Here is a 24,648-nt window from a genome sequence, read left to right as displayed (position 1 = left end):
GTATGGACATACTTATTTTTCTGTATGATTAATCCTGTGAGTTTCTCTTCAGACCCTAAGCTGTCTCCCCCAGACTGCAAAATTTTCTGTCTCTTGTCATCTGTTGACTGGAGGTAAAGATTTTCTCCTGTTATTTAGAAAAATCTATGTTGATGCCATAACCTTACCTTCCCCTTGAAAAACTGCTTATCTGCCTCTATAGTCTGCCTTTTAAAAAATCCCAGTGGAGGTTTTCTCAGGAGGCAGGAGTGTGGGAAATATGAGAGAGAAGGATTTGGGGGCAGTTACATCAGTGAACGCATGCAGGCTCTGGCATGCAAACCATGTGTTGTGCTTGGAGCCAGTTTAGTCCCATTCCAAAGAGACTTTCTTACCACTGCATTAATGTGTCATGCGGACAGAACAAACAAGTTGCTAACCCATTGTATTCTAGCGCTAGGACGATTTAAAACAAAACAAGTATTCTCATATTGTTTCCAGCCCACTATCGTATTTTATTACATTTATACTCATCTTTTCACTAAAAAATGCTGCTCAAGGCAGCTTACAAATGCATGCCTTAAGTATTTGAATATGATGATTAGAAAATAGTAGTACCGTGTTTCCCTGAAAATAAGACAGGGTCTTATATTAATTTTTGCTCCAAAAACGCATTAGGGCTTATTTTCAGGGGATGTTTTATTTTACAGTCATGTCATCTTCTGGTTGCTGCACAGTGGTGGAGGGCAGGGTTTCGCTTAACTAGGGTTTATTTTGAGGGTAAGGCTTATATTATGAGCCTCCTGAAAAGTCATACTAGGGCTTATTTTCAGGTTAGGTCTTATTTTCGGGGAAACGGTATAGACTCAACAGTGTAGCTGTACCAGTCACTTAAATTAAGCATGGTGTTGAATTCTTACGGTATTTAAACAGAATATTCAGCTTTTATATTCCACTGAATTGTGATCAATAACCACTGTTGAAGACATTCCCTCAGACTAGCACTGAAATAAAATTCTGTTGCTAATCTGTGTCTTCAAATAAATCGCTGCAGCTATTGGCAAGTTTTCAAAGTGTGTCTGTTTTACAGCTCAAGATCAAACTCTGCTGAATAGGTTTTATGCTCAGAATACACAGCATAAAGCTCCCCAGATACTAGCTAAGAGGTGTACAGTTGCCTCTGAGTGTTGGATGTTGCGGGGACCAAATCGCTATGTATACCATGGACTCTGAGTGTTCATGTTTCTTTATAAGAGGAGCTATGGTTCTTAAACAGATTCAGAGGGTGTCTTATCTAAAGCACTGCACGTGAGTTGGCATAAATGTAGGTGTGTACAGTAGAGTCCCCTTATTCACGGGATCAATATTCACTGATTCACTTATCTGCAGTCTGAAAATATTAAAAGAAAACCAGAAAAAACTATTTTCATATGAATTACCAGAAGCAGCCACTAGAGGAAGCCAGAGACCATGCTTTGAATACTTGTTAGTGCAAAATACAGTGGTGCCTCGCATAGCGAGGTTAATTGGTTCCAAAAAAACCATCGCTATGGGAAAACATTGTTAAGTGAAACGCGTTTTCCCATAGAGATGCATTGAAAACCGGATAATCCGTTCCAATAGGAACGGATTATCCGGTTTTCTCCCCCACTATCGGGCGCAGCCCTTTGGGAGAAGCCTCAGGGGAGGGGGGGAAGACGGCATCGGCTCCTGCCTTCTCCCCCACCACCCGGCTTCTCCCAAAGGGCTGCCCCAACTGTGCTTGCAGCAGCGGAGGAGGTGCCTGGTGGAGGAGAAATGACAGATCGGCTCCTGCCTTCGCCTCCACCGGGCACCTCTTCCGCTGCTGTAAGCACAATCGGGGCAGCCCTTTGGGAGAAGCTGGGCTGTGGAGAAGGAAGGCTGAAGCCGATCCAATCTTTCCCCCCCACCGGGAGGCTTCTCCGAAAGCGCTGCGTCCGATGGTGCAGGGGAAGGATTGGATTGGCTTCAGCCTTCCTTCTCCACAGCCCGGCTCCTCCCAAAGGGCTGTCCCGATGTTGCTTACAGCAGCGGAGGAGGTGCCCGGTGGAGGAGAAGGCAGGAGCCGATCTGGCCTTTCTCCTCCACCGGGCACCTCCTCCACTGCTGAAAGCACAGTCGGGGCAGCCCTTTGGGAGCAGCCGGGCTGCTCCGAAGAAAGGCAGAAGCCGATCCGATCTCCCCCCCCCCACACCATCGGGAGCAGCGGGAGAAGCCGCCCAGTGTGTGTGTGGGGGGAGATCGGATCAGCTTCTGCCTTTCTTCGGAGCAGCCCAGCTGCTCCCAAAGGGTTGCCCCTACTGTGCTTGCAGCAGCGGAGGAGGTGCCCGGTGGAGGAGAAGGCAGGAGCCGATCTGGCCTTTCTCCTCCACCGGGCACCTCCTCCACTGCTGAAAGCACAGTCGGGGCAGCCCTTTGGGAGCAGCCGGGCTGTGGAGAAGAAAGGCTGAAGCCGATCTGATCTCTCCCCCCCACACACCGGGCAGCTTCTCCCGCTGCTCCCGATGGTGGGGGGGGGAGATCGGACATGGCTGGAAGTTGCCGCTGCGGCTCGGATCCAAGCCACGGGGGGAGGGTGGGGGGTCCGGATGCCTTTCAGGCATCCCGGGCTTGGATCCCACCCGCCGCCGGTTACCCATGGCTTGGGTAACCGGTGACGGGTGGGATCCAAGCCCGGGCTGCCTGAAAGGCATCCGGATCCCACCCCCTCCCCCTGCGGCTCGGATCCAAGCCGCGGGCGGGGGGTGGGAGGCATGGCCGGACTCTTCGGCAGCCGCTGTGGCTTGGATCCGAGGCGCGGCGGCTGCCGAAGAGTCCCGCCATGCCTCCCACCCTCCTCAAGCCGCGGGGGAAGGGTGAGGGGATCCGGATGCCTTTCAGGCATCCGGATCCCCCCACCCTTCCCCCGCGGCTTGGATCCGACCCGCGGCAGACTACCCCAGGCATGGTCGGACTCCTGAGAGTCCGACCATGGCCGGGGAAGCCGGCCACGGGGAAGGGGAATCCCGGCAGTGGCCTCGGAAGGACCCTTCGAAAGGGTCCTTCCGAGGCCACCGCAGGCATTTTCCCCCAGCTGAGCTGCGGGAGCGCTCCTTCGGAGTCTCCCGACGCTCAGCTGGGGGAAAATGGTGCCTATGGGGAAAACATCGCAAAGCGATTTTTCCCCATGGGCAACATCGGTATGCGATCGCAAAAGCGATGGCAAAAATGCCATCGCTATGCGAATTCGTCGTTAAACGGGGCACTCGTTATACGAGGCACCACTGTATATAGTCTAATTTTCTAGCAGTTCTAGTAATGCATGTGGAAACAATTTTATTTCTGTGTTTTTTTCCTTTTCCTTTTTTACTTCTAATTTTTTTTCTTTTCAATGGGGGTAGGATTATGGGGAAGGGGATTTAATGTTAGGTGGTTGGCATGGGTAGGGTAAAATTCCAGACAGTGAGATAGTACATTTACATCAACTTGTACAATTATACGAGAGAGAGAGATAAAAAGAAAAAAAGGAAATTTTCCAGTATTACTGTAGCTACTAATCTATTTATTCCCTAATTGGACCTTCATATTCTTCTTTAATCTATGCTTTTCCCGGCTATCTTTAAAGTTTAATTATGAAATTATTCCCTATACATCTACCAAATATAATAAAAGTCTCCTCCTTTGTTTTATGTTTCCCACTCTATTTAAAAACATTTTATATCTTTTTAAAAAAAAAACTTTGTTGGCATTGTGTACTATCAGTAAATCATATATCATCTGTAAAACATCTGCATTTTCTACCATTTTATACCCATTATATCCTACAGTCTAATCATTTTATTCATTTAATCCGTTTTTATTGTTGAAGTTTTCCTTCCTCCTGTATCCTTGTTTCTATAGTGTGCTTTCCTTGAGAGCTTTTTGCTTGCTCTTCTGCTCTAGTCGAGCTTCTTTCTGCCTCTGATCCTGATGATCCACTCTTGTCGTTTCTCATCTGCTTTTTTCTCCTCTTTTCTCCCCAGCCCTTATTTTCATAAAATCTTCTATCTTCCTTTTTGAGTTAATATAATAACTTTGCTCCTGGAATTCAAAGAGGACACCTTCAGGCACCAACCACTTATACATAACTGAGTTTGTTCTCAAGAGGGATGTCAGCTCCTCATATTGTTTCCTTTTCTGTCTTATTTGCCACGGAATATGTTTCACGATCTTAATTTCTTTATATTTTCTATTAAGTTCCTTGCGTTGTATATTTCTTAGAACTTTATCTCGAAATATCTTTCTCGTAAATGTAACATGAATTTCTCTGGGGAGATTTTTATTCCTGGTGTATGCTGTATTAATTTTTCGTGCTGTGTCTATATTTTGTTGCACATCCTCTGGTTGCTTCTCCATGAGCGATGCTAAATAAGTAGTAATCACTTCCTAATCGTCTTCTTTTTGTTCTGGTAGATTCTGGAATCTACCATGTTTCCCCGAAAATAAGACAGAGTCTTATATTAATTTTAGCTCCAAAAATGCATTAGGGCTTATTTTCAGGGGATGTTTTATTTTTTTCATGTACAACAATCTACATTTATTCAAATAGTCATGTTATCTTCTTCTGCACAATGCTGCACAATGGTGGAGGGCAGGGTTTCACTTAACGGGGGTTTATTTTGGGGGTAGGGCTTATATTACGAGCATCCTGAAAAATCATAGATCTTATTTTCAGGGTAAGTATGGCATTGGTTCTTTCCATTTGTAGATTTAACAGTAATTTCATCTTCCTTGCTTTCCCATTTTAGCTCTCCCATCTCTGTATTCAAGGTCTCCAGTCTTTTTTTCTGTTCTTTTTGATGTCCCATCAATTTGTTTTTTATTTTCTGTAATTTGATTTTTAATATCAGTCATTTGCATCCCTAAATCTTTCATTTGTACACATAGCTGAGCCATTGTAGTTGCTGTAGCCCTGTTGATAACATTTCTTGAATACTCTGCTGCCAATCCTTAAATGACTCTTGCCCCAATATCCTACTGAGATTCTCATCCTGTGCCGGCGAGCCTCTTTGAGTTCTCTCTTTTCCACCTTTTGTTGCAGCTGTCTTCTTTTTCTTTAAGAGGTGCTGTTTAAGTCTTCTGTCAGCAGATGTCGCTGTAACCTTACTTTCCTTTCTCAGTCTTATTTACATGTCCAGTCCAAGAGGAGCTTCCCTCTGGATAGAAAGTTCTCACAGTCACCAAGTCACAACAATAAAAATTTAAAGGATCCACAATGCTTTGAAGTAAATAGGATTTGTATTAATATTTCAGGTAGTCACAGGAACGAGGCTTTTAACTTTCATGGCAAGGTAGTTTTCTCCCCCTTCTCCCTTTTTCACCTCTCTCTTCTTCTCCTCCCAATCCAAACCCGGGGGGGGGGCTCGCTTCTACCGTGACAGTAAGATCTTTTAAAAGGTAAAGTCCATTTTGTTTGCCCTTTATATCTATCTTTCTGTGTAGTTATTTGGGTCCATGGAGATTTTCCTTACATGAACAGATATTTCAACTCACTCAGAGTCTCTGGTAGACATATTTCCCACATCCTTTTGCACTCTCTCACTCTGTGCTTGGGGTGTTCCAGCTCTTTGCCAAGATGGCTTCCTCCTTGGTCCGTGCGATCAGATGTGACTTCGGAGGAAGAACCAGCCTTCACTGATCCCATTCCCCCCCCCTTTTTTTGTCATCTCTGCTGCTTCAGATGCCATTTCTCCTAGAGGCATCCTTCCCTCCCCATGGTTTGGGAGGGGTGGATCTGAGGGGTCAAAGTCAGTTTCAGGAGCTTGCCTGAAACCTGACCTGTTCTTCCGTGATGAAAATCCCCTTTTTTTCCTTTTCGCGTGTTATATATACAGTATAGCATTTGCTATTAGCTATGGTTTTCAGATTCCAAGGGGGATTTGGAACCAATCTCCCTCCAGTGGTTATGGGGTACTGCAGAACGGAGAGAAATGCTAGTATTAAAAGATAACTAGCAATTAATTTTTTTATTCCCATCTAGACTTTCAAGTGTGTTTTGATCAGAGAAAGACAATACGATTCCATTATAGTTTTCTACAATTTGGTGTTCATGCAGAGACTGAAAACTAATATTTTGCAATATGCTTCCAACAGGGTAAGTAATTGTACTTCTGTCCTATGTCTAATGTAAGTCAAATATAGTTAGCAAAACTATCACAGCACTGATTTTAAATTATTATATTACAGCCTCCAACATTGTCACCCATTCCACATATTCCTAAGAGCCCTTACAAGTTTTCTAATTCTCCTTTGCGTGTCTCTGCGGGAAATAACATTTATATCTCACCTTTGAAGAGTCCCTACAAATTTTCTGAAGGATTATCATCACCCACCAAAATGACGCCAAGAACAAGGTTGGTACCTGATATTACTTCAAAAGCCAATTAAAAACTTGGCTCTTTAGGCAGGCCTTCCCTCCTGCCCATACTTGATTTACTTTTCTTGGTTTTTGAAGTTTATCCTCCCATCTTGATTATAGTATTATTATAGATTTTATTGTTGTTTTTATCTTTTTGTAATATATTGTGAGCCGCCCTGGGTAGACTTCTGTCTAGAAAGGCAGGATAAAAATCCAATAATAAATAAATAAATAAAAATACTTCATTTTGTTATATGTGATCAGTTAGGAAAAAGAACTTGCTTTTGCAAGAAATGTTATAGCGTGTTTCCCCGAAAATAAGCCCTACTCTGAAAATAAGCCCTAGTATTATTTTTCAAGATGATTGTAAAATAAGCCCTACCGCCCCAAATAAGCCCTAGTTAAGTGTTGACGCCACCGCCACCACCCTCTTCTCATCCGGGCTCGCTGGCTTCGGGATCCCACCCTCTTCCACACCACACCGCCCCCTCCACTGCTGCCATTGTTTCCCGCAAAACAAACCCAGCGCCCGCCAGCCCCAAGGGGAGTTTCAGCCCAGACATCGCCACCGGAGGAACCTGAGCCACCACCATGGCGTCTGAGGCACCCCTGGAGGAAGTGGCACCAGGGACATTTAAGGAAGGGGAAGAAGAACGGGAATAATAATAATAATAATAATAATAATAATAATAATAATAATAATAATAATAATAATAATAATAATAATAATAATAATAATAACAATAACAATAATAACAATAACAATAATAATAATAATAATAATAATAATAATAATAATAATAATAATAATAATAATAATAATAATAATAATAATAATAATAATAATAATAATAATAATAATAATAATAAATGATGGTGATGGTGATGGTGATGGTGATGGTGATGGCATTTGAAGAAATGTAGATTGTTGTTCTTGAAAAAAATAAAACATCCCCGAAAGGCTGTCATCCTATTGTCCTAGCTTTTACATCTCATTCATCTATTACTTTTTGACATCTGTTTCAAAAGTAATAACTACTTTATTTGTTCTTGTTTCTACAGAATATTGGTTTCAATAGGTGAATCCTTTGGGGTGAGTTACCTTTTTTAAAAAAAATAAATGTTTAAAGCAGATGTACACCATTAGAAAGAAATTATGTATTACATAGATGTCTGAAAGCAATTTTAAGATTTCTTAAATTAACCTGATGGAGACTGCTGTCTGTGTTGGAGGAAGAACAGGTGATGATACTTGGTGCTGCTTTCCTGTCAGAATTGTTCTCAATTTTTATTCCTGCAGGAAGAAAAGAAATCTGGCAACTATTTTTCTTCTCTATTATTGGGGTTGAAGGATTAGCTTGAGCAAGGGCATTTGTGACAGTTAAAAAACCACTAGCAAGGACACAATTAAAACAGTCCTCCTCCCTTTGTTTCTGGCTGCATCTTGCAAGTGAACCGAAAGAGTTGAGTGTTAGTTTGCAAGAGAAGTAGGACAATCCAAAAATGAGTCAGTGGTTTCTACAGTCATGGCCAAAAATATTGGCACCTTTGCAATTCTGTCAGAAAATGCAACCCTTCTCTCTGATAATTGTTGCAGTTGCAAATGTTTTGGTACTCATGTGTTCATTTCTTTGGTTTGCGTTGGAACAACAAACAAACAAACAAGAAGAAAAGTCAAATCTGATACAATCCCACACAGGAACCAAAAAATGCACTGGCCAAAATTATTGACACCCTGTCTAAATTGTAAGAAATAATTGCTTTTCAAGCTTGTGTCCTCCTTTAATTTGTATTTAGACACACCTGTCGCAAGTAAGACGTGTGGGCAATATAGTAATCACGCAACCAGTTAAGATGGAGAAATGTTGACTCAACCTTTGTGTTGTGTGTGACACTGAGCATGGAGAAAAGAATGAGGTGTAAAGAGTTGTCTGTAGATTTGAGAGAAAAAAAATTGTGGAAAAACATCGACAATCTCAAGGCTACAAGTCCATCTCCAGAGATCTTAATGTTCCTGTGTCCACTGTACGCAATATCATCAAGAACTTTACAGCCCATGACACTGTAACTAACCTCCCTGGACATGGATGGAAGAGCAAAATTACTGAAAAATTACAATGAAAGGTTATTCCAATGGTGGATACAGAACCCAGATTAACTTCCCAACAAATTCAAGCTGATCTTCAGACAACAGCGTACAACAGTGTCAGCTCGCACTATCTGTCGCCATCTGAATGAAAAGGGACGCTATGGTAGGAGACCCAGGAGGACACCACTGCTGACACAAAGGCATAAAATAGTAAGATTGGAGTATGCCAAAACTTATGTGATAAAACCACAATCCTGGGAGAATGTACTGTAGGCAAATGAGACAAAAGTAGAGCTTTTTGGTCAAGGACATCATGGCACTGTTTACAGAAAAAGAAACGAGGCATTCAAAGAAAAACACACAGCTACAGTCAAACATGGTGGAGGTTCAAAGATGTTTTGGGGTTGCTTTGCTGCTTCTGGCACTAGATGCCTTGACTGTGTGAACGGTATCATGAAATCTGATGCTTACCAAAGAATTTTGGGGTGCAACATAGTGGCCAGTGTCAGAAAGCTGCATCTCCACCAGAGGTCATGAGTCTTCCAGCAGGACAATGACCCGAAACACACTTTCAAAAGCACTAAGAAATGGTTACAAAGTGCTGGAGAGTTCTGAAATGGACAGCAATGAGTCCAGATCTTAATCCCATAGAACACCTGTGGAGAGATCTCAAAACAGCAGTTGGGAGAAGGCATCCTTCAAATCTGAAGGCCCTGGAGCAGTTTGCAAAAGAAGAGTGGTCCAAAATTTCAGAAGAGAGGTGTAAGAAACTCATTCATGGTTACAGGAAGCGATTGATTTCAGTATTTTTTTCAAAGGGGGTGCTACCAAATATTGTTAATAATTTTGGCCAGTGCATTTTTGAGTTTCTGTGTAGAATTGTATCAGATTTGGCTTTTCTTTTTGTGTGTGTGTGTTGCTCCAACACAAACCAAAGAAATTAACATGGGAGTACTAAAACATTTGCAACTGCAACAATTTTCTGAGAAGGGCTGCATTTTCTGACAGAATTGCAAGGGTGCCAATATTTTTGGCCATGACTATATCTAGTTGAACCAGCTACATCTGCAACTGAAAAGACATTGCAACCTCGGTGGTGCTGATCAGAGGAAGGAGAAAGAAAAAATAGAAATGAAACAAAAGGGTCTAAAAAAGAGGGCTCTGGTTTCTGTCACTGAATGTTGCCTCAGGCTGACTTCTCCTGTAGCTTTCTAGAAAAGCAGCTTCCCATATCTGGTCTAAAGGTTATGGTACACTGGATGAATTGTTGGCTCTGTGGTTGAGAGAAAATGAAATTCATGATGTTAATGAATTTGTGTTGAAAGAGATGATGAGGAGCAATGCTTGAAAGCAGCTGGGACACAGAATGTTGGGGTGTTGGTTTGAGGAGGGGGAAAAGGGAAATGAAGGATATTGAAAGTGGAGATGAACCTGTAAAGTCCCTAACAGTGATAGGATGAATGAGGTTTGGAAGCAGATAGTCATTTAGGTAACAAAATATATGGAGATGGTCCTAGATTAAGAGGGAAATTATTTCCTTTTTCTGGGACTATTCCACCCTCTACTATATAGCAAAAAATATTCAGGTGTGATATTGGCCATCAGTTCCAAATCTGTCAAACCCTTTTTACTAGTGCAAAATTTCTACCACAAGTCAAGCCTCCTGCAAATTGTGCATAAGGACTCCCTTCTCCTGAACAAAACCGCTTCTAGGGGATTGAAGGACACTGTAATAGTGGTTACAGGACCAATTCAACATTTTACTTTTTAAAAAAAATTAGAAGAGTTACATTTAGTCCACATATACAGTGGTGCCTCGCTTAACGGGTGCCCCGTTTAACGACGAAACCGCATAGCTTTTGCAATCGCTTTGCAATGTTTTAAATAGGGAAAAATCGCTTTGCGGTGATCGGTACCCTGTTTCGCATACCGATTATCGCATAGCCATGTTTTTTTAACAGCTGATCAGCGATTCCAAAATGGCCGCCCACTGTTTTCTGGGATGGATTCCTCGTTTACTGGGCAGCGAAAATGGATTTTCGCTTTAAAGTGAGTTTTAAGCTCGTAGGAACTCATTGAAGGGGTTTCAATGCATTCCTATGGGCTTTTTAATATCGCATAGCGACGAAATCGCTTTGCAGCGATTTTTCCGGAATGGATTATCGTCGCTATGCGGGGCACCACTGTACATCTACTGTGATCATTAACACTACACTCCTTCTAAATCTTATCTGAAGAAAATAAAAGATTATTTAAATAGGGCTATTCAGCACTTACTATTTATCACATTTTTAAGATGAAACATTAAATTTGAGTTATGTATCATCATGGGTATTTCTAGACATCTGAGAAGTTTCAGAAAATAAACCAGATGGTGTGTACTAATGATCGTCAGTTGAAACGTGGAGCTGAAGTAAGCATAGCTCCCAAACCTCTGAAGAGACTGCGTTTTGATACAGAAGGACAGGATGAAGCAGATGGAAGGTGTGTTTATTTTTAAATTGGCTTTTCCATTCTGTGAATTATACTGTTTTTAATTTATTATGTTTTTAGAAACATGATCAAAATAATATATTGATTAGTGCATATATTTTGTACATACTGATGCCATAATTCAACAGAATAATAGTACAGTCTCAATTGGTTTTATCTGCTCAGAGAGAGAGAGAGAGCAATCTCTATTGAACTGTTTTTCCATGATTGCACTTAGTGTCACCGCACAGCTTATCTTTGTATACTCGCGTGCAGATTCTGAGATATGTAGAACTGTTAAAATGTTCTCTTCTCAGTTAGAAGCAACATTAGTGGTAAATCATTTTTGCACACTTACAAAATTAAGCATTTATATAGCACTTATGTTAAATGTCCCCAGTAAGCTAGAAATATTCTCTGTAATTTGCATCTTTAAAGGATTGAATTAATGTCAACCTGAGAGTTGTGTAATTATTTTTTAAAATTTAAAGCATCTTGCTTGGGTTCTCCAAATAATAAATGGCAGAAAACCTGCACAGAGATGCAAGTGTACATTGAAAAACAAGTGAATTCAGTCAGTCCCAACTCCACTGTACCCCAGCAATGGAATCTGTGTTTCAGGTGGCTTAACATTGTAAAGTGGATGGTACACCCTCTTTGCTCTCCTGGGTCACAAGACATGTACAGCGTCCTTTGGATACAATCATATCCACTACTGAAATAATTTCTCTCCTGACATTTCTAGGGAGCACCTTTCTGGAGAGTCAAAGTTCCAACAGAAGCTTGCGGAAATGAGTAAGTATTCCTAGCAATGACAGCCCTGGATAGAGAAGGGGGTTGTTTGGCTGATTTCTTAAAGCAGGTATCAGGATCCAAAGAAACTACCAACTAGGTCCAAGTGCCCAGTGGTTCTTTTGGGCTTAGGAGAGCAATAGCATATGGCAAACTATGCTGTGACACTTACTTCATAGTTTGCAATACATCGTTTCTGTAATTAGCCCAGAAGAACTAGTGGGTACTTGGTCTCAGTTTACAGTGTGCACTAAAGGAAGTTTAAAAGCAGTTTTGGGGGAGGCAAAGAGCCTACTGCTTACTGAGGAAATGTTGATGTATTTAAAAGGTACACCTTCATGTATGACAAAAATAATTTTTGGATACCAGACATTACATTCAGCACTGTAAACATTTGGAAATTATACACACTTGGGTGTTTTTGTTACTAGGCTGTGAACATAATAAACCAGAGGGAAAAGACTCTAAGGCCTGCTGACTTGTAGCAAGAAATTTCTGTCTTGATGACTTGGCTATTCCTTTTCATTATCTATTATGTTAACTGCCAAAGGAAATACACTCAGTAACGTATTGCTTGTCAACTTACTCTGTGTTCTTGTTTACCTGCTTTTCCAGTTATATTGCAGTTATCAAGTTGCTAGTTTTACAAAACCAATGCTAATAGTTTCTTCTTTTTTAAATCGTGTGTAAAAAATTAAATGTTCCCTTCATCACAACTTAGATTCTGAATATTAGGCTAACATTTAAAAAAAGATGTCATACTTGTTTCTCTAGCATCTACTCGGACCCGAATACAAAACCAGAAACTCGCTGATGGAACTGACACTTCAACAAATGGCTAGAAGTGAATGGCCATTCAGACCCAATTACATACACTGCATGCTTTGTTGATTTCTGCTGTTACCTTCAGCTTGTCCAGTATCCAATTTGGATGTTTTCGGTGTTTTATACCATAGGATGCAGCATGTATGCTATGTTAGCTAGTGAATTGTTAATTTATATAGATTAGTTTTTAAAGGCAACATTGCTTTGCTTCCCTGTGCAGCATTTTTGTTTGATACTATTTCATTCTACTTAATACCGATCTCCTTTGTTTAAAACAAAGAAATTTAAAAATTAAGTAGTAGTGCTTGCACTAATGAGGTGGTATATAAATCAAATGAAGAAATTAATTAGTGAAAATGCACTAGTGTTTTGTTACAAGATTAATATTAGATGGAATGCACTATTTACTTATATTATGCATTAGACTTCCAACTCATCAAGCAGGTTGCAAGTTTACAACTGCACATGTCATCAGAATTGCCTTGCAGAACTAAGTCTGATGTACACTAAAGTATGAATATTGACCATGATTTGAAACTCAGTGGACTGAATCTACAGTTGAGTTTAGTGCAACTGCATTCAATAGAGGCCAGATCAAATCCACTGTATCACTATGCTACTGAAATAAATCCCCTTTATGAAACTGATATTTCCACATTTTTCTTTCTGCTAAAACATGCACATAGACTGCTTTTTGTTAGCCTGCTTGAATTTCACTGTAGCATTATTGAGACATTTGGAATGGTTGAAATACAAAATGCACAAATATGCATATTTTTCTGTATCAGGAAGAAAGAAAAATTATTGGCTGGTCTAAATGCATTGGTTTCATGCAAATCTGTAGTTTGCTTATTAAAAGAAAACCCTGTGGTTTTATTTAAGACACTGGCTAGAGAACAATTATCTTTCTATAATTATGTATTCTGGCAGTATTGTTCAGTTTGGAGGTATTAATCTATATACTAATGAATATTGCTTCTTTAAGGATTAATAAAATATTTTTAAAGAAAGCATGCGTAATATTTGATAGTATAAGAACTTTAAGTTGTGGAAATGACATAAAACATTCCTGAACTTGGTCTTTTTAGTGTGGAGCTAGTAAAGCTCTGTTGGTCCTTTTTTTCCAAATGTAGAAAAAATCCTATTTGTCCCGTTCACTTGAATGGTGTTCTGTTCTGTAAGCCCAATTGACTCAGAGTGATCTACAGCTTGGGCAGTGTCTGTGATCTTCCAGCAATCTTATGTGCTGGCATACAGCAACAGGATATGTTCCTCATTCATGCTAGGTGTAACCTAGCTTGTAGTTAAGGAGAACTGAAAAATTTTGTATGCCATTACAGTAAAGATCTATAACAGCATGTAGTGAGTTTGAGGCAGACAAACTTATATTACAGAATAATGGCTGGGTGATTTAACAGGTCATAATTCACATATATGGACACAAAATTGTTCAGGTGATTCATTATATGGTGCAAACACCCAACCAAAGGGCTTGGGTAATATATTGAACACTGAAATTCAGTAATAATGGTTTCATAGGAAGCATAAAATATAGACACAATAGTATCCTAAAAATGCTGAAAACCATATATTTAACAATGCAATTTATGTTCAAGTAAATTAGTTTGCAGCCTTAAGCACCATTTAAATTCCACTGTCTGTGTTAGGCATATTTGAAAGCATTTTACCTGATTTTGAAGAAATAAGAAAAAAGGGGGGGAAGCGGCAAAAAAGGCCAGTATGGCTTCACAAAAAAACCACAAAAGACATGTACAGGAAGTGGAAAGAAGGCCAGGCCACCGAGGATGAGTACAGACAAGTAGCAAGTAAATGCAGGGATGGCATTTGGAAGGCAAAAGCTGAAAATGAGCTGAGGTTGGCTAGATAAACTAAAAGCAATAAAAAAGCATTCTTCCTGTGAGTAGCAAAAGAAACAAAAGATATAGTGCCACAGCTCTGCAATGGAGATGGAAAAATGATAACAGGACAAAGAAAAGGCAGAGATGCTCAATTCCTATTTTAGTTCTGTCTTTTCCCATGAGACAAAATGAACTTCCAAACAAATTGGAAGTGCAAGGGGGGACAGGATTACAGCTAGAAATAGATAAACAAAGAGTCAGGGAATACCTTATCACCTTGAATGAGTTCAAATCTCCAGGGCCAGATGAACTGCATTCGAGAGTACTGAAGGAACTGGCTGAAGAACTCTCAGAACCGCTATCCATTATTTTCTTGAAACCATGGGAAATGGGTGAGGTGCCAGAGGCTTAGAGAAGGGCTAATGTTGTCCCTATCTTCAAAAAGGGCAAAAAAGAACAACCTGGGAACTACAGGCCAGTCAGCCTAACATCAATCCCAGGTAAAATTTTGGAACAGATCATAAAGCGGTCACTGTACAAGCACCTAGAAAGCAATGCAGTAATAACTAGAAGCTAACATGGATTTGTCATGAACAAATCCTGCCAAACTAATTTGATCTCATTTTTTGATCAGGTCACCTCCCATACAGACAGAGGGGATGCTGTAGACGTAGTACTGTATATCTTGACTTCAGCAAAGCTTTTGACAAAGTGCCCCATGATATCCTGATGAGCAAGCTAACTAGGTGTGGGCTGGATACATCAAGTGTCAGGTGGATACACAATTGGCTACAGAATTGTATTCAGAGGGTGATGATTAATGGGTCCTTCTCTAACTGGGATGAGGTAACAAGTGGGGTACCCCAAGGCTCAGTCCTGGGCCCAGTGCTCTTCAATATTTTTTATTAATGTTCGCAATCATCCCAGAGTGCAGGACATGCAACAATGGGCTCAAGTTAAAGGAAACCAGATTTCAGTTGAATATCGGGAAAAACCTCATAATTGTGTAAGAGTGGTACGACAGTGGAACCAGTTACCTTGGGTGTTGGTGAGGGCTTCAACACTGGAGGCATTCAATAAAAACTTAGATAATCACCTGGTAAATATGCTTTGATTGTATTCCTGCATTGAGCAGGGGGTTGGACTTGTAGGCCTCTTCCAACTTCACTTTTCTATGACTATGATTTTCTTATTCACATTGCATTCTGCTTGGGAGACCCACTGTCCTCAAAAGGTGCTTCGTACTTTCACAGTTTATTTGATTGAATTGGCATCTATATCTCTATCCGAGACCTCTCTCTTATACTTAGCCATTTAAAGTGGTGCAGAGTTCACTAACACAGTAGGCTGAAAATTAGATAACAATTTCCAATGCCAGTGTATCTGGGAGAGCAGCAATAATGTGTGTAACAACCCAAAAGAGTAATTTGTCAGTTCTAAAGGATGAAGAAAGGATTACTACTATTGTGCCTGCCCATGTAAATGAAGAATGTTTTAGAGCTCTGTAGCTATAGGAGACTGCAGCCAAGAAATCAGAAGAAAAATGCGACTCCAAGGATCGTAATAAATTAGGGAAGGTCATGAAGTGTAAGGATGTATAACTGGAGACCAAATCCAAGATCATCCATTCTTATGTTTCCAGTAACCATGTATGAGTGTGAAAGTTAGATAGGGGGAAAAAAGCTGTCAGAAAAAAACTGATTTGCTTGAAATATGGTGTTGAAATATGGCTTTGCAGAAACTCTCGACTGCCAGAAAGATGAGCAAATGGGTCCTATATCAAATCAAGCCTGAACCATCTGTGGAAGCAAAAATGATGAAACTGAGCCTGTCCTACTTTGGGCACATCATGTAAAGGCAAGATTCTCTGGAAAAGATAATAATGTTGGTAAAAGTTGAACGCAGTAGGAAATGACCACCACCGTATACAGGGTGGATCAATTCCTTAAAGGAAGCCACCACCTTATGTTTACAAGAACTGAGTAGGGCTGTTGAAGATAGGACATTTTGGAGTTTTCTCATTCATAGGGTCACCATAAGTCTTAGGCAAGTTGATGGTACATAACAACAAGCTACGGGCCAGAAGAATGTAAGCTTTCATTGATGTAATTGTAACCAAATGCATGCACAAGCTATTTCTGTATCCAATGTGGCATAGGGTGATGGTCTAGAATACCTCAGGCCCTAGTCCACATTCCTGCTCAGACACAGAAACTCCTTAAATACCTCACTTATCTTGAATCATCAGTATAAGGCAGTTGAGACAAGGCAACACAAAACAGACATGCAGCAAAATCTCCTCCCCCCTCCACCCCGCCAAACTGCTACCAAATTCATCTTTAAAGGAAGACAAAGAGAAGCACAACACATGTTTTGAAATATTTCCTTTGAACTGATTTTTCAGTACTCCTAAAAAAATTAAACAATTGTTATTTAAGAAATGGGTTGCAGAATGTCTAGGAACAAATGCTCGATAGAACAGGACTGGAGAACCTGTAGTTTTCAAGCTGCTGTTGGATTCCAGCTCCCACAAGCCACAGCATGCCAAATTCCTTGTAGGATCTACTGATTCCCCAGCCCCTTAGAATCTCAGAGAGCAGCTGAGGAAGATTGTAGTCAAGGATCAGGCACTCCGTTCCCTTTGTGATAAATGCCCTTTCTCCGATTAGCAAAATAAGTTACGCATAATTATACAGGGTGGGAGAATTCAGCTTTTATTGATGAAAACAATTTCTTCCATGAGAGGACAAACATGGCTATCCTCCATATGCGGTGGGCTCTATACATATCTTTGAAGATAAACAGATATGCAAGCATGCATCTACAGATGAGGCTGCACAGCATCTGCCAATTTAATAGCATTTGTACAGGTATCACTTTCCAGTAGCCACTATGGTTCTTTCACCAAACCCTTTCAAAATATGAAGTACAGATATAAGTTGCCATCTGAATGTAACTGGTTATAGGATATTGTAGCAAAAAAATAAGGGAAAGCGTTGATTACAGTCATTGAGCAAGTGGGCATGTCAAGGTAAAGCTGTAAAAAGGAGAAACTTGCGTGGAGGTAGCTCACACTTCTGTCAGTCAGTGGGAATATTTATTTATTTATTGCATTTATACCTCGTCTATCTAGTTGAACGACCACTCTAGGCGGCTTCCAACATATAAAACAGCATTATAACAAAATTTTTAAACATCAGTATACGAATTATCCAAGAAGAGAAAAGGGAAAAAGAAAAAAAATTATATATATAGTTTTTTCCTTCTGGGCCTCCCTTGGCGTCAGGCTCCTCAGATTTTGAAATACTGGGAAAGTGTCTCAGAGCACACAAAACTGGGGCACTCTGCTCTGCCTCTCACCATACTTAATGGAGTGCAGAGATTTAAGACAGAGGCTACTGTTTTTCACAAGTCCAGATGCCTGTATGTCGTTTTAGCCAGGCAGTCCCTTGAAGAAGGGAATGGTAAACCACTTCTGAGTATTTTCTAGGCCAAAACTGCCAGAAAAGGCTCACCATGTCAGAACTGATTTGATAGCACATGATTACTATTTATTAATTAAACTTAGCACAGTTGGAGGGGACAGATTTCGTTTTTTCCAAATCCCAGTTCCAGCTTTGTGTTTTTTTTTCTCTTTCTCTTTTTCTTACCACATATGCTTTGGCCTGCAATAAAAACTGCTACAACATTGCAGAACAACACAAAGAATGAAACAACTACTTCTTTCTCATTTGGGATATTGTGCTACCCCTTCTCTTTCCTTCAGTCCACCCCCCAACCACAGTTAAGAAGTGTTTACTTACTAGGTTCTTCGCGACAGAACTTCTCTTTTCTTTGTAGTTGTTGTTTAGTTAAGTCATGTCCGACTCTTCGTGTGACTCTTTTCTTACTGTATCCTAATGCAGCCTGAGCAAATCACATGTGACTTCACTGCTTGTAAACAAAAGCCAGCAAATATCAGTTTCCAAATGTTCTTTCAAAGCAGGACAAATAGCATCAAGGGAAAAAATACTTCCTATATTACCTTAAAGTTAAAGAAAAAATTAATAGATAAATGGATTTGAGTCCAGCTGTCTGCCCTCTCAATCCACAAGCCTGGTGGATAAGTTTGCAATCCAAACCACTTTAGTATTAGCTCAGTTGAGAGGTGTGTCCTAGATCCAGGCAGTTGTCTTTACACTTCAGGTTCAAAGAATGGAGCATCCATGCCGAAAGTATCTCTCTCCACTTCTATGCAAAAGTACTCTTCAGTTTTTAAATGCTCCCACTCTGCTGGCTTTGCTAATGAAGTTCTTCAAGAGATCATGGTCCATTTCTGCAAAGCCTGGAGACTGAGTGACTACAGTCAGATGGTTTATGCAAAATCGAAAACAAAATTCCTCTAATTCCTGGGAATGAAATAAGTGTTACGTTAATGTGTGTTAGTAAAAATACGAATCTACACAATGAAACTATGAGCTGAAACGTTTCTCAAGCATTGTTTCATGTCCTGGGAAGCACCAAAGAATGAACAGCCAGGATACAAAAAATAGTGCATATATGACCAAAATCTTTTGGAGGCAAATTGTCCCAAGTTAAGAAATTATCACACACACTATCAGTTTCTTCCTAAATCATACAAGTCAGCATACAGCTGATAACGTCTGTGGTGATTCTTGGGACAATTCACCTCTAAATGTTACACCATCTGCACTATGCCAGATTTAGTAAGATATTAGGTGAGGCAAACAAAGTAGCTTTGAAAGGTAAGCAAAGTTTATGTTTCAAGGAAGGTTTTTAGAAAAGCAAACATACTGGCCAAAATCTTGTTGCTTAGTGTAGTAAATCACAATAGAATAGCCCTATTGAATTAATGGGGATTTGGCGAGTCAACTCTGTAAGTTCCATTGATTCATATGTAAAGTTACTGTAACTGCAACACACTTCAGCATGGTAAGATGCAGTTAGAGTAGGCTCACTTCAATCAAAGGAACCTGTGGAGGAGTTGGCCTACTCTAGTGCAATTTATTAAGCCAAGTAATAGGATTTTGACCACTATTTGGCCACTAGACCATGCAGCTTCTTCCACAATAACATGTGGCTTAAAATCTCTTTCTCAGATCTCTATTCCTGGCCGTCATTCTTGTTCATAATTGCAATTAACTTGTTCATAATTGCAAGTAATTTCAAGACAGTTAGAATTATTTAACAGTCTGAAAATGAAAACAATTCTTATGTAACATTTCTTTAAAAATGCTAATCAGCATTTGAAATTATCACTAATGTGTCATAAGACGGTGCCAGGACTTGGTGCTATGGATCCAGAAATATTAATCCACACAAATAGAGTCAGTAAAAGAAAAATCTCCACAATGAAAAGGCTCTAGCATACAGAGTTAATGAATCTATTCTTTTCATGAAATCAACTATGCTGTGCTATTAACAGAAGGCAAAACCACTAGTATGTCATCTTGGAAGATCCAGACAGACAAGACAGGAGGTAAAGGTTTGCTTCTTTTCAGGCAGCCCATACGTTGAGGTTGGGAAGCTGAATATATTTAGCAGCAAGAACAGACTGACCTCCAGATCCGTAAGATTAAATATTTAGCATTCATACAATGTTTTAGACATTTAGTTTTTCATATGCATTGCCTATTTCTAATCCTTACAAGAATCCTGTAAAATTAGGCCCACATGGCAGATGAAAGACCCTGGTTACAAAAATGGTGTCTGCTGAAGGCCATGTAGTCAGTTTCTCAGGGACAGAGGATGTGAAGTGGAGATCCTGATCTTTATTCTGTTTTGCAGTCACCAGCTCACCATTTCCAATATAAATGATTCCCAAGCATCTCAAAGAAGTCTCAACTGATAACAAGTATGAAAGGTTGCTAAATTAGGATTCTCCATACCTTCGCTTCGTATCTGACTGCTGCTGAAAGAAGACCAATTGCGTTCTCCTCAGAAATACCCTGCTTGATTGTTTGCTGGCATAGCTTTTTCAGTCGATTTTCTCGATAGAAGGTTGCCAAGTCCAGCAGACCTGCCAGACAAAACAAAACAAAACAAAAAAGAAAACAATGACGTTGATATACTTGAGTGGAAATACTTGCTTTAAAAAAAACATATATACACAAAAAATAGCCGCAAGGAAAACATTATTAAGGGGAAGAATAATTTAAGAAAAGAAAAAAAAGGCCAAAAATGCTAATATTCCAAAAATTTAGGAACAATGAAAATGTCTTTAAGGACATCAGTAACAAGAAACTGGCTAGAGAAATGGTTGCAGTATTCAGCAGAAAAGGAGTACAAGGAACTGGAGAGAGAGGCTGAAATCCTGTTGCATAATTCACACTACATTTAGCTGATGACATTATTAGCTGTGTGACGATCACTCTCCCTAAAGAGATAATGATCTTGGTCAGGGTCTCTGTGGGTGCAAAACTACCACCTTTATTGCCTGAAGTGGTCCTTTAGGCCTCAGATGTGCACAGCACAAGCCCCGTGGACAAGCCTGACCTAAAAGAGAACATTTGCCTGATTACAAGGCAGTAAACCATTGACTATGTGCTTCCTTTCATAGCACAACAGCCTTGCCAGGTAGGACCTCTCAATTTACAGTAGCAACTATTGATCTTCTCAAATCCTCAACTGGATTTAGATGTAAGCCTGCTATTCAAGAGACCAGTCCTCTGTTGAAGAATATTTGTTTTTATGAAGAAAATAAAGTAGTTTCATTAGAATACAGTTGTAGCTTTAAGGCATAAACATTTGGCATATCCATCTGTTACAATGATTACATAAGTCTACTATTTCTACGTACAGTGGTGCCTCGCAAGACGGGCACTCCGTTTAATGACGAATCCGCATTACGACAAGGTTTTTGCGGTCGCAAAATGATGTTTTGAATGGGGGAATTTCACTGCACGATGATCGTTTCCCTGTTTCGGGAACTGATTTTCGCTTCCTAACGATCAAAACAGCTGATCGTTGGGGTTTCAAAATGGCCGCCGTGTGCTCAAAATGGCTCCCCGCTGTCTTTAGGAGCCATTTTTCGCTGCACAGGCACCTGAAAATGGCCACCCCTATGGAGGATCTTCGCTGGACGGTGAGTTCTTAGCCGACTGGAATGGATTAACCAGGTTTTAATGCGTTTCAATGGCTTTTTTATTTTCACTTTACGACATTTTCGTTCTACGGCGATTTCGCTGGAACGAATTAACATCATAATGCAAGGCACCACTGTAAAATAAGAACAACTAGAACCTAAATTAAGCTGCCTAGAGTGGTCCTCACCGACCAGATAGGCGGGGTATAAATTAAATAAATAATAAAATAATAATAATAATAATAATCTTTTCTAGAAAAAACTGGGCTATTTCTCCCCCTTCTTCTCCTTCAACAAACCTCTCACATTCCACAACATCCCCCAATGATTATCAAACAAACTGCACATACATGAACCATTTTCTACACATCTCCAGACTTCTCTCTTTCTGACACCTTTCAGTTGTTAACCAATTAAGTTCACCACCCAGATTTCACATGAGAAGATCCCAAGTCCAGGTGGCTTATCTTTCCCCAATAAAGCGGTATGTTGTTTCATCTTCCTCTGGGCCTCTTCTGCCTTGCTTCCTTATCTTCGTGTCAGGCAAAGTAACTCCGCACAACTATCTTACATTGCTTTTAAATTCATCTTATACAAAATAGACTTCATCTTTGACTACAAGTCCCAGTTTCCTCCTATTTCCTCCCAAGCTGTGTTCATTTTTTGGAAATTAAATGTTTCCAATTCCTGCACACTTCTTTTATCAAAGGAAATCATTGCACGTCATAGAATGGGGGAAGAAATCTTTAATTTCTGAAAATTGGTGCTGCTGGAAAAATCATCCCACTGCCAATTTTCAGAAATTAAGGACTTCCCCTATCTGGCACTGGTAAATTATTAAATATCTCACATGCTTTGAAAGCCCTACAAGGGCCATCATAATTTGGAATCAACTTGCCTGCACATGACACTTTCATATCTTCATTTGTTTCTCAAGTCTCCAGCTCACAATTTCCAATAAGAAATGAGTGATCAAACACTATATCAGGTCCCACTTCACTGAAATGTCTCTAAAAACTTAATAGGTTAAGAGACACTAGATCTTAATAAATTTGCCTAAAAATAGCAAAAAGGTCACATTGCTATCATTCTGTTTCTTGCTTTTAAAAGAGAAAATATCTTACTCAGGGTAGTATTTCTGAAAATGCAGGTAATATTTCTAAAAATACTACCTAGTCTGGAAATGAAGGGCTGTTTTGTTAGGCACTAGGCAAAGGCTTTCAGCCTGGGTCCATCTACCTGGACAGGAGAAAGGCTCTACCTTGAACCACAATTGTACAAGGCTGCCAACTCTCTGTATCTGAGCAGCTTTTCAACCTTTAGGCTAGTTGAAGGATGACTCTAAGCATTTCCTCAGTTCAAGTAGACTCCTCATGCATCTGTGGTCTCACACTGGTTGCCAAATCAATCATATGATTGGTTGCACGATGCTGCTGAAATGGGAAATGCTTATGTGATCCCCATTCTGTTCTGCACAGGATACTGGCCACAGATGATTATTTTCTTAACGTCAGAGGCATTGAAACCAGAGTGCTTGTCTGAAACTAAACAAGAACCCTATTAATAGTAGGTATATTAGAGATCCGATTAACTTGCCATAGGTTGGACAACACAGTTCTCCCTAAAAGGGTGTGCACATAAAGGGAGAACGGAATATAACATAGAGATTTTAGAGTCCAATCATCAGAAAATATCACAGAAACAAACCCTTCTAGATAATCACTGTACCTGGAGGGTACCAGGGTCCTGAAAGAATGATGATCTTAAAAGGGAGAAAACACTGTATTAATCACTAGCATCCTCTACAACAAGGGTGACACCCATGCCAGGCCCAATTGCAGGTCTGAACACTCCTTTCCCACAAGGCTAGTATCTCCCCCACAGTTCTTCTAACTGGTTCAGAAAATCCCTTTGCGCTCTCTAGGGCACTTTTGCCATGTTTTGATGACCATGTCCCCAACAATACTTTAAAAAAAATGGTCACAAAAGGCATGTGGGAGATTTTTTTAATCCCATTTTTACAATAAAGATGTTTTGGGAATGGGGTTGCAAGAGTGGCCATCTAAACACTAAAATGGGTGTGTGGCAGCCCCCTCCAATAATGGAGGCATTCAAAAGAAATGTGGAAAACCATGTGGCAGATATGTGATTTGTATTCCTGCCCCTTCCAACCTCAGGATTCCATGATTCACCTCACCTCTAGAGACTTCCCACCTGCCTCACTCCAGGATCAAGCTCTGGAGTGATATGAAGGGAGCGTGGAGCCCACGGCAACAGCAGAAGGTAAGTGGAGGGTCCAGCCTCAGGAGGCTGGACCCTTGTTACATCCACCTGTGGGGGGGTATTCATATTCATTATACGAATACCCCCCATCTCTATTCATGACTGTCACTGTGAATCTTGCTGATCTGCCACTGCATTTTGGCATCTACATATTTAATGGACTAATAACTTTCATCTACCAATATTGCTACAATGAGTATTATAACCATACTAATCAGTATAAAACTTATTAAAGCAACAAATTCACCTATCAAGCAAACATAAGACTGTTCAGTGGGTGCAAAGATGGTTGTGTGGTTGGAAAGGTAAACAGCTGGGCTACAACTATCAGCTTTAATTAGCACAGACATAAAGCTGCAACCCTCAAATATCTGGAGAGCCATCCTTTCGCCAGCCCTGCTCTACGGCCTTCTAAAACTAGGTCCTCTCTTGCAGCAAAAGCTGTGGAGATATGTTTGTTAATAATTCATAAAATTTGCGTTTATGTACTGCAACGGTGTTACCCTAAAAATGAAAAGTCCTTTTATAAAGAGGTGCTTCAGGAGGGCATTAAACGTGAAAGTACAATTGGAGAAATGCTCTGTGAAGATAGTTTATATTGCAAAACCACAATACCTCCTTTGTTTTGGTACAAAGCTACTGATAAGATAACAAGGCAGAAGTAACTAATTTAGTTTTGTGCCAGTTAGTGAGAAAGAGTAAACAACAGAAGAGTGATGTAATGTGAAACACAAGAGAAAAAAGTGAAGTACAGTTTAGAATGTGGCTTGTGCTTTTCCTATAATGTTAAATAACAGAGGCCACAAAATATGTGGAAACGTGTTACGCAAATAAGAATACCAATATAATTATACAATACAAGCTTTCA

At 40.2% G+C, this 24,648-nt stretch overlaps 2 protein-coding genes across 10 annotated transcripts in view; one reads left to right on the top strand and one right to left on the bottom strand.

Moving 5' to 3' along the window:
- RB1 (RB transcriptional corepressor 1) overlaps positions 1 to 13,564 on the top strand; it is a 96,682-nt gene extending 83,118 nt beyond the window's left edge. For all 3 annotated transcript variants that reach the window (XM_072976835.2, XM_072976833.2, XM_072976839.2), the window contains 6 exons: positions 5,999 to 6,112; positions 6,205 to 6,371; positions 7,439 to 7,469; positions 10,807 to 10,949; positions 11,683 to 11,732; positions 12,504 to 13,564. In XM_072976835.2, coding sequence (XP_072832936.1) covers positions 5,999 to 6,112; positions 6,205 to 6,371; positions 7,439 to 7,469; positions 10,807 to 10,949; positions 11,683 to 11,732; positions 12,504 to 12,571 — 573 coding nt within the window. In that variant the 3' untranslated portion in view covers positions 12,572 to 13,564. The remainder of the gene's footprint in view (positions 1 to 5,998; positions 6,113 to 6,204; positions 6,372 to 7,438; positions 7,470 to 10,806; positions 10,950 to 11,682; positions 11,733 to 12,503) is intronic.
- A 3,547-nt stretch (positions 13,565 to 17,111) lies between these two features.
- Positions 17,112 to 24,648, bottom strand: part of RCBTB2 (RCC1 and BTB domain containing protein 2) — a 70,850-nt gene continuing 63,313 nt past the window's right edge. For all 7 annotated transcript variants that reach the window (XM_072976857.2, XM_072976845.2, XM_072976876.2 and 4 more), the window contains 2 exons: positions 20,302 to 20,432; positions 17,112 to 18,801 (listed from right to left, as the gene is read on the bottom strand). In XM_072976857.2, the coding sequence (XP_072832958.1) occupies positions 18,661 to 18,801; positions 20,302 to 20,432 (272 nt within the window). In that variant the 3' untranslated portion in view covers positions 17,112 to 18,660. The remainder of the gene's footprint in view (positions 18,802 to 20,301; positions 20,433 to 24,648) is intronic.

This window comes from Pogona vitticeps, chromosome 1, assembly GCF_051106095.1.
Source record: "Pogona vitticeps strain Pit_001003342236 chromosome 1, PviZW2.1, whole genome shotgun sequence".
NCBI lineage: Eukaryota > Metazoa > Chordata > Lepidosauria > Squamata > Agamidae > Pogona > Pogona vitticeps.
This window is presented reverse-complemented; position numbering and strand designations above follow the sequence as displayed.